The sequence below is a fragment of the Berghia stephanieae genome, chromosome 10 (assembly GCF_034508935.2).
Source record: "Berghia stephanieae isolate SIO BIC M18660-M18661 chromosome 10, UCSD_Bste_1.3, whole genome shotgun sequence".
Classification (NCBI taxonomy): Eukaryota; Metazoa; Mollusca; class Gastropoda; order Nudibranchia; family Aeolidiidae; genus Berghia; species Berghia stephanieae.
This window is the reverse complement of record NC_088369.1, coordinates 15,138,961-15,155,295: the sequence shown is the minus strand read 5'-3', so window position 1 is coordinate 15,155,295 and position 16,335 is coordinate 15,138,961. Positions and strand designations below refer to the sequence as shown.

Below are 16,335 nucleotides of genomic sequence, written 5' to 3'. Positions count from 1 at the left end.
TCGTAAGATTTACAATAGTTACAAAATGTGTTCACAACACTGAGTGATTGGATGATAGGTGAATGAATCGTTATGGAATGTAAACATATTGAAAACAATTCATGAATGAGGCAAACAACAAAATGAAATGAGTGATATAATAACAAAGTGGACAAGGAATGAATGAATGAATGAAAAACTGAGTGAATAGATGAATGAATGAATGGATAATGTATGAATGAAAGAATGAAGGGAGGAATAAATGTATGAATGATTGGATAAATGAGTGAATAAACGAATGAATGGATGAATGAATGAATGAATGAATAAATGAATGAACAATGAATGAATGAATAATTTATAAATGAATAAATGAATGAAGGAATGAATCAATAAAATGCTATTCAATTTGAATGAAAGAATGAATGGATAAATTGCTATTCCATTTAAATGAAGAAATGAAAAAGAAAAAAAAATAATCCTGTAAATAGGGAGTTCAATTAAAATATGATCAAGTGGGGCAATTAAGAGTTTTACAATTTAAACTTTAAGGTTAGATGAAATAGATATAAGTAACTAAATAAATTCAATTCTTTATATGTGTCCCCTCCAAAATGTCATGGTCTCAAGTGAGTAAAGAGCTACTCGACTATGCATAAAGATCTATGTAGAATGAGGCCCCAGAATTTACTAGTTACTATAAATGAAAAACAATTAACGATTTGTTTACAATTAAATAAAAATAATGATGAAATTTAATTAAAAGAGATAAACAGTGATCGTGACAGTTACAAATAGAGGTATGAATATTTTACGTAACTTATGATAATATGTCAGGTTCGTAAGTTTACGTTTCCAGGCAGTTGATGGGCTTGGATGATCTATTCCTCTGATAACAGGATTGGACTCGTAAAATTCCACTTCCAGGCAATTGGTAAGAGGTTATAGTGTAGTACAGCGGGCTTGGGTTTGAAGATTATACAATCAAAGTTAAAAGCTCCGGCGTCTTAATGGTGTAGATATAATATCTACAAAGTCCCAAAAGATAAAAATCTTCCAGTATATATATAGGAATAGAGCGACTGGCCGTCCGGCATAGATTGTGGAGAGAAAGTGAGTGTAGAGTGTTAGACCTATCAGCTTTTATAATAAGTGGCTACGTGACAGAATGTAGAACGAAAAGTATTCACTAATTAGAAATTAATTCGAGGGAAGGCTATAAAAGGAAAGACGATCTAATATTAGAAGGTAAAGTTTATCTAAGCCTACCGAAATATAACTGGAGTGAGATGAATTCAGTTCTTAATAAAATAAAATTTAATAAGATAATTGTGAACAATCTTTACTGTGACATAAATGTTAAGTGTGATGTTGGCTCGGGACCCCTTGTAAAACGCTTTGAGCACGTTTAGTGGGTATCACATTTAGGAAAGACTTCCGTAGGTTCACAGCACCTAAAGAGGGAATTTTATCGTTTATTATCGGGATGATATCGCCTTAACCCTCACCCCCCCCCCTTATTCTTTTTATTTTAAAAAACTAGTAAAAAGCCCGCAATTTCGCGGGGACAAAACTATTTTCATTCGATATTGCCAGAATAATTTTCTTGATTAGCTTGATTACGATTAGATGCACATTTTAATCGATGTGCTTGTCGTCGCTGCCATGCTTTATTCGGCATGATTTTAGTTTATCAGTCAGTAGATATCAATATCAATAAGTCGCAAGTCTTTACCACGCTTAACTTGGGAGTGCTTTGCACTACCTTCAATACTTCACAAATTAAAATGGCGGCCGAGAATCAAAACAATGGTCAAATTAGGACATTTTAAACTTTCACAAATCTATCAAGGTTTGTTCTAGAGTTTTTAAAACGCTTTTATATGATGACAAATTGAATAAATAAACGCTTGACAAAAGATCAACGGTGAAAATACAAATTGAATGAATACTGGGGATGTAGGAGATTTCGGAATGTCTCCGCTTTACTTAACTTATGTGAGGTCAAATGAAAATCTGAAGCGGACGCGAAAAATATCATGTCCCCGAATCTGTCTACTTTTGGTTTGTTCGGGCTAGAAGCTAGCCAGAACCAATTGACAGTTTGCCGACGACGTTTAACTAAATATTTCCCAGGGCAATAATTATCACATCGATGGCATAAAAACGACAGTAATATCAGCAGTAATATTAGTTGATGTTGTTAATCGGTGAACCTTGTTTAAAATTTCTGTAAATCCGAATACCGTCATGTGATCAAGTGAATTATATCACTATGAATGCCACGATTTGCTGAAAAATGCCAATCTGACAGTTCCTAGCAAACACATACCCCCCTCCTCCCCCCCCCCCTCTTTGCTAAGGAATTTCTCTACTTGATGGACACCCCCCCCCTTTTTTTTTCTTCCACGCAACCACATTCCAAAACACACACACACATATATGTATACACCACACACACACACACACACACACACACACGCACACATAAACATACACGCAATGAAAACACACTACAAAATAACACTGATCACCGCTAAATCAACACAACGGAAGTAAGGACTCTACTGGACAGATAGAGTTGAGGGTGTGGTCATGAGGTGTTAGTGTCTTCGGTAATTTTTTAATGATATCTGTTTGACTTAACGAACTTTCAAACTGACTTTAAATTATAAAAGGAAATCAAGTTATCTGTTTATCTATCTGTAAAAAATACATTTCTATTTTTCAAATCTTTCAGTAGAGTTGTGCGCCGTATCATTTTTTTTATTGACTCAAATAAGCACAATGTTCTCCACAAGGCTATATTTTTTAAAGAAAGGATAATTGAGCTTTATATAGCGCAATATCCACTAAATGTGCTCAAAGCGTTTTACAATGGGTCCCTGGTCAACAGCAACGTTTAACATGTAGGACGGGACATGACGCCTGTTAGGCGATATTACAATTTGTCGGACAAAGACAACGCTGTTAACGGCCAGGTACTCATTTTACACCCGAGTACGGTGAGAGAATGTGAGTAAAGAGCCTTTTCCAAGGACTCAACAATGCGCCGAGCGCGAGGCTCGAACCCAGGACCTTCCGATCCGAAAGCGAGTGTCATACCACTAGACCACATAGCCGCACAATTCTAACAACAGACTCAGCAAATGGGAGCGATCTATACTCATGTTTTCGTCTGACTCATCAATCACATGAGTTGTGCTGTCCAACGATTGGATATTTCTTCAGAAATGTAAACACGCTGCTTGTTTATGAAAGTTATAAATATACCCATGTGTCAAGCTGAACAAAATGACCAATCGTGATGTTAAAAAAAAATTCAAAAACTGTGAACACTTTTCACTATGTGGGTCATTTTGAGCACATATTCCAATATGACCAATGACCTCGAGCACATGGAAAGGTAATATAGATAGTATGCGCTTGGCTAAGAAGCTCATAACATTGCCATCCGGAAGTATAACGGACCAACACACAAAACTGTGTGTATCCATGAACGTTTATAGTCGGGTTAATACAGTTCAGTGAGCATTACTCATAAACGCGGATGGCAAAAAACAATAACAAAGACCTGAGTGACGTCATCTTCGAACTATCTAAAGATCGCTCCCATTGTCTTTGAAATTTAAAAAATCCCACCAGTTTTAAATTGGATTCAGTAGTCTGATGTCACGCGCCCGGCAACGGCGGCCATCTTGGTTCTAAACAAAGAAAATCATTACTTTTTATTCTTCATGCTGGCGAGAACTTTTCATTCCCTTTTCATATGCCTTGTGATCAGAATGTGTAAAAGTCAAAACATGATCAAATTGATGGGGTTTTTTTCCTCTGGATACGCTTTTAAGCTCGCCGGAGAAATATTTCATACGGCGTCCGCCATAGTTCCGATAGTTTAGAGCCAGTGTTACTAAGTTACCATACGTCATTAGGAAGGAAGTGACGGTACGACTATTGAATCCTATTGAAACTTATCTTGAATATTGATATTCATTGGGCATTGCACCTAAGTTAAATTCCTTACTTACTTACTTACTTACTTACTTACTTACTTAGGCCGCCCCTTGTGGCGCCCAACATGAGCCACAAGTCTTCGCCATTCTGCCCTGTCCTCCATAACGCAGCTCCCGGGTGTTGTCCATTCCTGTGTCATCTAGCAGACAGTCAGTGTAAGTTTTATTCTGTCTGTCTCTGAATCTGGTCCTCTCAGGAGGTTCCCATAGCACAAGACTGCTTGCAATCTCCTCCTTGTGTCTCCAGCAGTGCCCCGCAAGTCTCGGTTAAATTCCATAATCGTCAAAAGATTAAATAATAAAATAAAAGTGCTGTGAGACCATAGAAGTTCTGCCTAATTATTTAGACAGTGTCGATCTAAGAGTTTTGGAGACTCGCAACAGCCGCCTTCCCCCCTAAAAATAAATCACATCACAATACAAAAGAGACAAGAACCCAAAAGAAAGTGAATTGGATTCAATAGTCTGATGTCACGCCGCACAGCAACGGCGAGCAGCGTGTTTCTAAAGAAAGAAAATCCGATAATTTTTATTCTTTATGCTGGCTAGAACTTTTTATATGCCTTGTGATCAGAATGTGTAAAAGTCAAAACATGATCAAATTTATGTGTTTTTTCCCTCTGGATACGCTTTTATCCTCGCCGGAGAAATATTTCATACGGGCGTCCGCCATTGTTCCGATAGCTTAGAGCCAGTGTTGCTAAGTTACCATGCGTCATTAGGAAGGAAGTGACGTGACGACTGTTGAAGAGTATTACACACTGCACGGTGATCCCTTAAAACATTATGGATTCCATATAATACCTCGGAGTTCATTTCAGTGAGAAACGTACGGCTATGTGGTCTAGTGGTATGACACTCGCTTTCGGATCGGAAGGTCCTGGGTTCGAGCCTCGCGCTTGGCGCATAGTTGAGTCATTGGAAAAGACTCTTTACTCACATTCTCTCACCGTACTCAGGTGTAAAATGAGTACCTGGCCGTTAACAGTGTTGTCTTTGTCCGAAAAATTGTAATATCGCCTAACCGGCGTCATGTCCCGTCCTACATGTTAAATGTTGCTGTTGACCAGGTACCCCTTGTAAAGCGCTTTGAGCACATTTAGTGGATATTGCGCTATAAAAAAGCTCAATTAAATTAAACGTAAGTGGCAAACCCATATATAGAACCAATCACAGCAAAGGCCAATAGGATGCTGGGTTTTCTCAAAAGGAACTTGAACCAATGCCCACGAAGAATTAAAGCCCAGACGTACACATCACTTATCAAGCCAAGATTAGAATATGCCAGCGGCGTGTAGGACCGTGGCCTTCGTAAAGTTATGGCCTGATACTGACCAGAAAATGACGTCAAAACGCCAGTCTTTTGCCACAAAAGAAAACAAATTGTGAGTTGTATTTAATAGTTCAACCAATGAAATAACTTGTTTCCGTAAGCTCTACGAACAACTCACTAAGCGGTGCAAAAACCAAATAATGACATCAAACTGCCAGTCCTTTTGGATTTCAGTATCAGGCTATAACATAACGATGGCTACTGGTGGGACCCGCCCGACACAAAAAATGACATAGACATTATTGGAAAAAGTACAAAGAGCAGATGCAACATTCGCAATCGGATGCAAATCCACAGACCCGGGTTGTGTGACGTCCTCCCTCCATTCATTGAATGAAAATCATTGAGAAACCAGGGCATAGTCTATAACTAATGTTAAATTCTTGGAAATTGTCGAAACAGTGTTGAATGCATTTGGTCGTCAAAGTAATCTGTGACTGTTCCTTGTTTTAATTGGACTGTAATAGAACAGTTGCAGTGATGGGCCCCGTGGGATCTTTTGCAAATACAAGCCATTGAAGAAATGAAGAATGATACCAGTCCTTCGGAGAACTAAAAATGAATAGGTTACATTATATTGAATCAGAAAGTGGAATAACTTTATAAAGTAACAGGATGTATAGGCAGATTCTTATGACGTAAAATAGGGAGGATTGATGCTCTTTATTGACGACTTGAATATATTTAGACTAGAAAATATGATGTCATCACACTGTAATTAGAAGATCAATTCCACAAGGGATGTAGCCAGTCCTCCAGAGGAATGGTTATACACTTCCAATGAGATTGGAACCCGTTTTTTTACGTTAACATTTTGTTACCTATTCCAATATTCATTTTGATATTCTCACCAGTTGTCCAGAGACAAGAGGGAGGCCAATGCTAAGCTCATCAAGTGTCTACAAGGAGGAAGAGATGAATGTAGTGGTCTGGACCAAATGGTAATAAGAAATTTGAAAAATACAATTCTCTTTATTCATCCCCAATGGGAAACTTGTTTTTCTGGTCTATTTCAAGGGTAGACTTGAATAATCAAGGCGTTAGCCGCAGTGCTGCGCCGCAAAGTGATCTAGATGATTTGCTCAAGGCCACACAAAAAGGCGTATAGTCGAACTCGGTACCGTAAGATTGGATTTATCCAAATTTTATTTTTTGTAAATTATTGAAGTTCAGGATTCCATAGTTTCACAGCACTTTTATTATCTTAGTCTTTTAGCGAGTATTTTCGGTTTGAGTTTTAACTATCTCGTTTGAATGTGACACAATAGGGCAAAACACACCTTCTACTCTTCTGGTTCAAATATCCTTAAAATGGGTGTATGGATCCAGTCCTATGAATCATGAATCGGTTACATAATATAGAATCAGAAAGTGGCATGACTTTATAAAGTAACAGAATGTATAGGCAGATTCTTATGACGTAAAATAGGGGTGATTGATGCTCTTTATTGACGACTAGAATATATTTAGACTAGAAAATATGATGTCATCACCCTGTAATTAGAAGATCAATTCCACAAGGGATGTAGCCAGTCCTCCAGAGGAATGGTTATACACTTCCATTGAGATTGGAACCAGTTTTTTGACGTCACACTTTCGTTTCCTATTTTCATTTTGATATCTCACCAGTTGACCAGAGAAAAGAGGGAGGCCCGTGCTGAACTCATCAAGTGTCTCCAAGGAGGAAATGGTAATTGTGGTGGGAAGAAGGTAAGATTAGATTTATCCAAATTATTTGTTATAAATTATTAAATGGCAGAACTTCCATAGTTGCACAGTACTTTTATTATCTTAGTCAATCTTTTAGCGATTATAGAATTTAACTTAGTTGCAATGCCGAATTCTATTTAAGATAAGTTTCATTTTATAACTGGCGGGATTTTTCTAATCTCAAAAATAAATTGCCGAGTGGATTGTGGTTTACAACTCCGACCAGTTTCCCATCAGTTTCAATATAGTACGTGAAGTCAAACATATTTCATCAGGTCATAGTAGCTTTAGTTAGGGTTGGGGGGAGGGAGGGGGTGGGTTTCTCCCCGTTATAGATAGTATGCGCTTGGTTAAGCAACTCACAACATTGTCATCTGCAAGTATAACGGATCAAGACACAATACTGTGTAACCATGAACGTTTATAGTCTGGTGAATACAGTTTAATGAGAATTAGTCAAAAACGCGGATGGCAATAGTATTTTGAGTCAGTTTCTTCACCTCGAGGACAGTGCAGAATTCCGAATGCGTCCGCCACTTAAACTACCATCGGTGAAAATATACATAATTGATAACTTTTAATTATTTTTAAGAAATCCAAAATATTGAAAGAAAGAAAATAAACAAATTGATCTCTATCAATACGCTAGAACTACGAGTTTTTATTATTTTGGTTATTGTTTTTTTAAAGTTATTTTCTATCAAGCGAGAGTTGGGCGTCACCTTTGTTAATTATCTGTTGAGGCCGCAATTCCAATTTTCATTTTGATATTCTCACCAGCTGTCCAGAGACAAGAGGGAGGCCGATCCTCAGCTCATCAGGTGTCTACAAGGAGGAAATAATGATTGTGCTGGTCTGAACCAGAGGGTAAGATTGGATTTATCCAAATTATTTGTTGTAAATTATTAAAGTACAGTATTCCATAGTTTCACAGCACTTTTATTATATTAGTCAATCTTTTAGCGATTAAAGAACTGAACTTAATTGCAATGTCCAATAAATATTCCTATTCAAGATAAGTTTCATTTGTATAAGTGATGTGATTTTTCTAATTTCAAAAACATTTTTATGAGTCGATTGTCGTTTGCGAGTCCGACCGACGCCATTATTACTTTGTGGTTTCCAACAGTTTCGATATTGCCAGCGATGGAAAAGATGTTTCATCAGATAGTATCTCTAATTAGGCTTGGGGAGGGGAGAGGTTCCAAAAAGTGAAAATTTTTCATTAAATTCTATTACTCAGACTATAAACGCTTAAGGTCACACATAGTTTGTGTGTTGATGTTTTATATCCGACTGGGGAAATATTGTGATCTTTTAGGCCAACGGCAAAGCATTAACAATATTATGTGGATGTCAATGTTGGTAGGCCTTTCGTACGTCCTTGTTCTCATTTTGATATTCTCACCAGCTGTCCAGAGACAAGAGGGAGGCCGATCCTCAGCTCGTCAGGTGTCTACAAGGAGGAAATAATGATTGTTCTGGTCTAAACGAGAGGGTAAGATTGGAGTTATCCAAATTATTTGTTGTAAATTATTGAAGGGCAGAACTTCCATTGTTTCACAGCACTTTTATTTTATTACTTAATCTTTTAGCGATTATGGAATTTAACTAAGCTTGTTATGTTGCAATGCCGAATAAATATGACGATTTAATTTGTTTCATTTTTATAAGTGGTGTTATTTTTCTAATCCCAAAAACAATTTGCTGAGTCAACTGTCGTTTACGACTCCGACAGAGGCCATTATTATTTACAGTGTTTTCTATTCGTTTCGACATTGCAAGTGATGGCAAACACGTTTCATCATGTTAATATATCTTTAGTTAGGGTTGGGAAGGGGGGGGGGGGGGGGGGTAGGAGGTTCGGTTTCTCGCCGAAAAAAAATGGTTATTGGAGTTGATGATCTTTTTTGACGACCAGAATATATTTAGACTAGAAAATAAATATGGCATCACACTGTAATTAGAAGATCAATTCCACAAGGGATGTAGCCAGTCCTCCAGAGGATTGGTTATACACTTCCAATGAGATTGGAACCCGTTTTTTTACGTTAACATTTTGTTACCTATTCCAATATTCATTTTGATATTCTCACCAGTTGTCCAGAGACAAGAGGGAGGCCAATGCTAATCTCATCAAGTGTCTACAAGGAGGAAGAGATGAATGTAGTGGTCTGGACCAAATGGTAATAAGAAATAAAAAAATACAATTCTCTTTATTCATCCCCAATGGGAAACTTGTTTTTCTGGTCTATTTCAAGGGTAGACTTGAATAATCAAGGCGTTAGCCGCAGTGCAGCGCCGCAAAGTGATCTAGATGATTTGCTCAAGGCCACACAAAAAGGCGTATAGTCGAACTCGGTACCGTAAGATTGGATTTATCCAAATTTTATTTTTTGTAAATTATTGAAGTTCAGGATTCCATAGTTTCATAGCACTTTTATTATCTTAGTCTTTCAGCGAGTATTTTCGGTTTGAGTTTTAACTATCTCGTTTGAATGTGACACAATAGGGCAAAAACACACCTTCTACTCTTCTGGTTCAAATATTCTTAAAATGGGTGTATGGATCCAGTCCTATGAATCATGAATCGGTTACATAATATAGAATCAGAAAGTGGCATGACTTTATAAAGTAACAGAATGTATAGGCAGATTCTTATGACGTAAAGTAGGGATGATTGATGCTCTTTATTGACGACTAGAATATATTTAGACTAGAAAATATGATGTCATCACCCTGTAATTAGAAGATCAATTCCACAAGGGATGTAGCCAGTCCTCCAGAGGAATGGTTATACACTTCCATTGAGATTGGAACCAGTTTTTTGACGTCACACTTTCGTTTCCTATTTTCATTTTGATATCTCACCAGTTGACCAGAGAAAAGAGGGAGGCCCGTGCTGAACTCATCAAGTGTCTCCAAGGAGGAAATGGTAATTGTGGTGGGAAGAAGGTAAGATTAGATTTATCCAAATTATTTGTTATAAATTATTAAATGGCAGAACTTCCATAGTTGCACAGTACTTTTATTATCTTAGTCAATCTTTTAGCGATTATAGAATTTAACTTAGTTGCAATGCCGAATTCTATTTAAGATAAGTTTCATTTTATAACTGGCGGGATTTTTCTAATCTCAAAAATAAATTGCCGAGTGGATTGTGGTTTACAACTCCGACCAGTTTCCCATCAGTTTCAATATAGTACGTGAAGTCAAACATATTTCATCAGGTCATAGTAGCTTTAGTTAGGGTTGGGGGGAGGGAGGGGGTGGGTTTCTCCCCGTTATAGATAGTATGCGCTTGGTTAAGCAACTCACAACATTGTCATCTGCAAGTATAACGGATCAAGACACAATACTGTGTAACCATGAACGTTTATAGTCTGGTGAATACAGTTTAATGAGAATTAGTCAAAAACGCGGATGGCAATAGTATTTTGAGTCAGTTTCTTCACCTCGAGGACAGTGCAGAATTCCGAATGCGTCCGCCACTTAAACTACCATCGGTGAAAATATACATAATTGATAACTTTTAATTATTTTTAAGAAATCCAAAATATTGAAAGAAAGAAAATAAACAAATTGATCTCTATCAATACGCTAGAACTACGAGTTTTTATTATTTTGGTTATTGTTTTTTTAAAGTTATTTTCTATCAAGCGAGAGTTGGGCGTCACCTTTGTTAATTATCTGTTGAGGCCGCAATTCCAATTTTCATTTTGATATTCTCACCAGCTGTCCAGAGACAAGAGGGAGGCCGATCCTCAGCTCATCAGGTGTCTACAAGGAGGAAATAATGATTGTGCTGGTCTGAACCAGAGGGTAAGATTGGATTTATCCAAATTATTTGTTGTAAATTATTAAAGTACAGTATTCCATAGTTTCACAGCACTTTTATTATATTAGTCAATCTTTTAGCGATTAAAGAACTGAACTTAATTGCAATGTCCAATAAATATTCCTATTCAAGATAAGTTTCATTTGTATAAGTGATGTGATTTTTCTAATTTCAAAAACATTTTTATGAGTCGATTGTCGTTTGCGAGTCCGACCGACGCCATTATTACTTTGTGGTTTCCAACAGTTTCGATATTGCCAGCGATGGAAAAGATGTTTCATCAGGTTATAGTATCTCTAATTAGGCTTGGGGAGGGGAGAGGTTCCAAAAAGTGAAAATTTTTCATTAAATTCTATTACTCAGACTATAAACGCTTAAGGTCACACATAGTTTGTGTGTTGATGCTTTATATCCGACTGGGAAAATATTGTGATCTTTTAGGCCAACGGCAAAGCATTAACAATATTATGTGGATGTCAATGTTGGTAGGCCTTTCGTACGTCCTTGTTCTCATTTTGATATTCTCACCAGCTGTCCAGAGACAAGAGGGAGGCCGATCCTCAGCTCGTCAGGTGTCTACAAGGAGGAAATAATGATTGTTCTGGTCTGAACGAGAGGGTAAGATTGGAGTTATCCAAATTATTTGTTGTAAATTATTGAAGGGCAGAACTTCCATTGTTTCACAGCACTTTTATTTTATTACTTAATCTTTTAGCGATTATGGAATTTAATATGACTATTTAAGTTGTTTCATTTTTATAAGTGGTGTGATTTTACTAACTTCAAAAACAATTTGCTGAATCAATTGTCGTTTACAACTCTGACGACGCCAATATTTCTTACAATGCTTCCCATTAGCTTTGATATTGCAAGCGATGAAAAACATGTTTCAACAGATTCTTATGATTACGGGACGTAAAATATCGATGAGTGATGTCTTTTATTGACGACTAGAATATATTTAGACTAGAAAATAAGATGTCATCACTCAGTAATTAGAGGATTAATTCCACAAGGGATGTAGCCAGTCCCTCTCCCGACGGATTATCACCTTGTCGTGGTAGCAAGGCTTGCGTATTTCAAACCTCGGACCTCCAATAAGAGAGAAAAAGGGAGACATCAGACGAATAGTAATCCACCAGTCCTCCAGGAATGGGGTTGAGTATACGGTTAGCAGTCCACCTCATAAAAAGCAAGCTGATACAGAAAAAGAAACCAGACATAAATCCACAACCGGCGGCAGCAGAGAAGCGGACCAGAATACTGGCTTCATGATGGTAGGAAGTCAAAGCCGAAAGGACGCCCCCAAACGCAAGCTCAATCTCTCTTTTGCTAGAATGTTAGGAGCCTATATCAAACGGGAAAACTGGTACAAGTCCAGCGCGAGATGTTGATCTACAAGATTGATTTGCTAGGCATATCAGAGGCAAGATGGACAGGAGCTGGGAAGCGCCAGCTTTTCAATGGTGACCTGATCGTTTAGTCAGGACGCAAGGATGACCAACACAGAGGTGTTGCCATCTTGATCACCAGGCAAAGCAACAAATCACTGTTAGAATGGAAACCTATAAATGAACAGAAACTGGAAAAGCAGCATAAACGATGTCAGAGTCCGGCGATTGGCAGACATTGGAAGTGACCACCATCTTGTCACAGCCAAAATCTCTACAAAATTGAGGAAAACAAAAATTGCAGAACAGAAGGAGAAACGTTTCAACACAGAAATTAAAAATGCCAGATATCCAAAACAATTTCAATATCTCAGTAAGAAACAAATTCAGTGCAATACAAGATATTACAAACATGACAATCCAAGATTTTAACCACATCATGCAGGAAAGTGCCACAGAACACTTTAGACACAATGAATCAATACAGAAAAATGGATATCAGCAAGGTCATGGGAGCTCATTAACCAAAGAAAATCAATCAAACTAAATCTCATGAACGCTACCCCCCCCCCCCACCCTCCCCGACTGAAAGAAAGGCTATCCAGTGAATACTCATTGAACGATAAAGAAGTTTTAAAAATCCATGAGGAAAGACAAAAGAAATTTTGCTGAAAATTTAGCACCTGAGGCAGAGAATGCAACTGTAAGACGAGACTCACAAACGCTATAAACAATCACAAAATAGCTCTCTGAAAATAGTTTTGGTCAAGAGAAACCATTAAAATCCCAAGATTGTAGTGTCATAACAGACGAAAAGGAGAAAATTGAAAGAATGACACAATATATTGCAAACATTTTGAACAGATCCGACCCATCTTCTTACACAGACATCCCAGAAGCAAAAATGGACGCAGATGGTAATCTTGGCCCAATCACAGAAAATGAGATGCACGAGGCAATACAACAACAAAAATGGCAAGGCCCCCGGTATTGACAGAATTAGTTGGGAAATGTTTAAATCGGACTCCCAAGAAATGTCCATAATTCTCAGTATATCCAACGTTTTGAAAAAGGAAGAAATACCAGAGGGTTGCAGAAAAGCATTATCCATAAGAAGCCAATGAAGTAGACCTGAAAACTTGTGTTAACTGGCGTGGAATCACACTCCTGTCCATAACGAGTAAACTTTTTAATAGAAACCTTCTGAAAAGAATCTCACCTCACATTGAAAACATTCTTTGATAAGAGCAAGCAGGGTTCAGAAGAGGAAAGTCATGTAGTGACCACATATTTACCCTGAGACAAATCCTGGAGCAAAGCATTGAATGGAACAGCCCCCTCTACAACAGTTTTGTCGATTTTGAAAAAAGCTTTTAATAGCCTACACAGAGAGTCCCTGTGGGAAATACTACGCACTTATGGGATACCGATGAAGATGATCAAGTTAAAGGGAATGTACAACAAATACCAATACCGAGTGATCTATGGTAACAATTTAACAGACAGCTTTAATGTACCAACTGGTATAAAAAAAAAGGCTGCATACTCTCCCCGCTTCTGTTTTTCCCGGCTATAGACTGACTCATGAAAAATATAATTGATAGCAAGAAGAGAGGCATTCGCTGGACACTGACATCCTATCTGGAAGATATAGACTACGCAAATGATATCGCGTTAGTTTCCAGTACACACAGAGACGCATCAGAGAAACTAAACGTACTACACAAGAAGGCCTCGAAAATTGGTCTGAAAATAAATTTCGATAAGACGGCGTACATGAAGGTGAATCCAAAACATGACAGTGAAATTAGGATAGATGAGCATATAATTGAAGATGTAACCGAGTTCTCCTACCTTGGATCCAAATAACAAACGACGGGGATGCAGAACACAACAAGCACAGAATCCAAAAGGCAAACCAGGCTGTCGGCATGCTGAAAAACTTTTGTAATTTAAAGCAAATTATGAGAAAGACTAATATGAAAATAAACAAAATCAATGTTTTAAATGTATTGCTTTATGGAAGTGAAAGTTGTAAAATGACATCCTCCATAACACAGAAACTAGAAACTTTTCAAAACAAGTGTCTAAAAAGAATTTTTACATATTTTGGCCTACACTAGTATTGAAAGAAAAAATAAAAAGAAGATGGCGTTGGCTTGGTCATGTGGCCAGAATGAAAAAGGGTCACTTCCGAAGACAGCCCTGTATTGGACAGCAGATGGGAAGAGAAAGCGGGGAAGACCCAAGGAAAACCTGGCGAAGGACCATGGAGAAAGAATAAAAGGCAGCAGGCCTGTCCTGGAATACAGTCACAGCAAAAAGCAGCCGATTGCAAAAAAAAAAGATGTCTGGTTGATGCCCTAAGTGCCTCAAGGCCCGAAGAGGATTGAGTAAGTATGTATGTATGTATCCAGTCCTCCAGAAGAATGGTTATATATATACTTCCAAAGAGAGTGGAACCAGTTTTCTGACGTCACACTTTTGTTCCCTATTCCTATTTTCATTTTGATATTCTCACCAGCTGTCCAGAGACAAGAGGGAGGTCGATCTTGAGCTCATCAAGTGTCTCCAAGGAGGAAATGGTAATTGTGGTGGGAAGAAGGTAAGATTGGATTTATCCAAAATATTTGTTGTAAATTATTAATGGACAGATTCCATAGGTTCACAGAACTTTTAATTAGTCAGTCATTTAGCGATTATGGAATCTAATTTAGTTGCAAATCACCAATAAATATTCCTTTTTAAGATACGTTTCATTTTTATAAGTGGTGTGATTTTTTAAAATTTCAAACACAATTTGCCCCAAGTGGTTCTGCCTTGTCGTGGCGGGGGAGCTTGTGTGCCTCCAACGATCCCAAGAAACTATGTGGGCGGGGACTTCGTGTACCCTGCAGGTCTAACCAAGCCGAACAGGTCCGTGGGAAGAGCCAGACCAAGGGTTTCACAGGGACGATGGAGCTCATTAGTCCCATAAGTAGACGATTCACCTAGGAGAAGGAAAACTCCAATTTCAAACCTGGGTAGGTGGAGCTAATTAGCCTCGTCTGAGACAATTCACCTAGGAAGGAATACTGATTTCAAATCGGGGTAGGTGGAGCTCATTAGTCATGGAAGACAATCTTCTAAGGGGAGGAAACCACAACAGAAAACCATGGGCAGACTGGGCTCACTAACTCTGGAGAGTAACCAGTCTAGGAGTGAATCTCCAAAGTAAATCCTGGTCCTCTAAGTCTGGAGGTGATGCGATGGGCCAACTACCCGTCAATTTGAAAATAGCAAGTTACAGAAACCTACAATAGCTGTAATGAATAGGTTATATATAGATAATATACGCTTGGCTAAGAAGCTCACGACATTGCCATCTGAAAGTATAACGGACCAACACACAAAACTGTGTGTAACCTTAAACTTTTGTAGTCTGGTTAATACAAATTGGTAAGAATTAGTAATAAACGCGGATGGCAAAAATCAATAACAAAGACCTGAGTGACGGCAGTTTCATACTATCTATAGAATTAGAAAGTGGCATGACTTTATAAAGTAACAGGATGTATAGGCAGGTTCTTATGATTACGGGACGTAAAATAGGGAAGAGTGATGGCATTTATTGACGACTGGAATATATTTAGACTAGAAAATATGATGTCATCACTCTGTAATTAGAAGATCAATTCCACAAGGGATGTAGCCAGTCCTCCAGAGGAATGGTTATACACTTCCAATGATATTGGAACCAGATTTTTTGACGTCACACTTCTGTTCCTTATTCCAATTTTTATTTTGATATTATCACCAGCTGTCCTAGGACCAAAAGGAGGCCCCTGTCGTGAGATGATTAAGTTAATGCAACACCGCAATGTAAGTTGTAACATCATCATCATCGTCGTCATCATCATCATCATCATCATCATCATCATCATCATCACCCCTACCATCATCATCACCTTCATCTTCGCCATCATCATCATCATCAACACCACCACCACCACCATCATTATCTTTATCTTCACCATCATCATCATCACCATCACCATCACCACAACCATCATCATTATCTTCATCTTCACC

General features: G+C 38.0%; 1 protein-coding gene across 1 annotated transcript in view; it reads left to right on the top strand.

Moving 5' to 3' along the window:
• LOC144980586 (uncharacterized) overlaps positions 1-16,335 on the top strand; it is a 51,037-nt gene that overhangs the window by 34,371 nt on the left and 331 nt on the right. Inside the window, exons 2-11 of the mRNA XM_078928262.1 lie at positions 2,587-2,594; positions 6,955-7,035; positions 7,816-7,902; positions 8,447-8,533; positions 9,135-9,221; positions 9,910-9,990; positions 10,771-10,857; positions 11,405-11,491; positions 14,789-14,869; positions 16,064-16,125. Coding sequence (XP_078784388.1) covers positions 2,587-2,594; positions 6,955-7,035; positions 7,816-7,902; positions 8,447-8,533; positions 9,135-9,221; positions 9,910-9,990; positions 10,771-10,857; positions 11,405-11,491; positions 14,789-14,869; positions 16,064-16,072 — 695 coding nt within the window. The 3' untranslated portion in view covers positions 16,073-16,125. The remainder of the gene's footprint in view (positions 1-2,586; positions 2,595-6,954; positions 7,036-7,815; positions 7,903-8,446; positions 8,534-9,134; positions 9,222-9,909; positions 9,991-10,770; positions 10,858-11,404; positions 11,492-14,788; positions 14,870-16,063; positions 16,126-16,335) is intronic.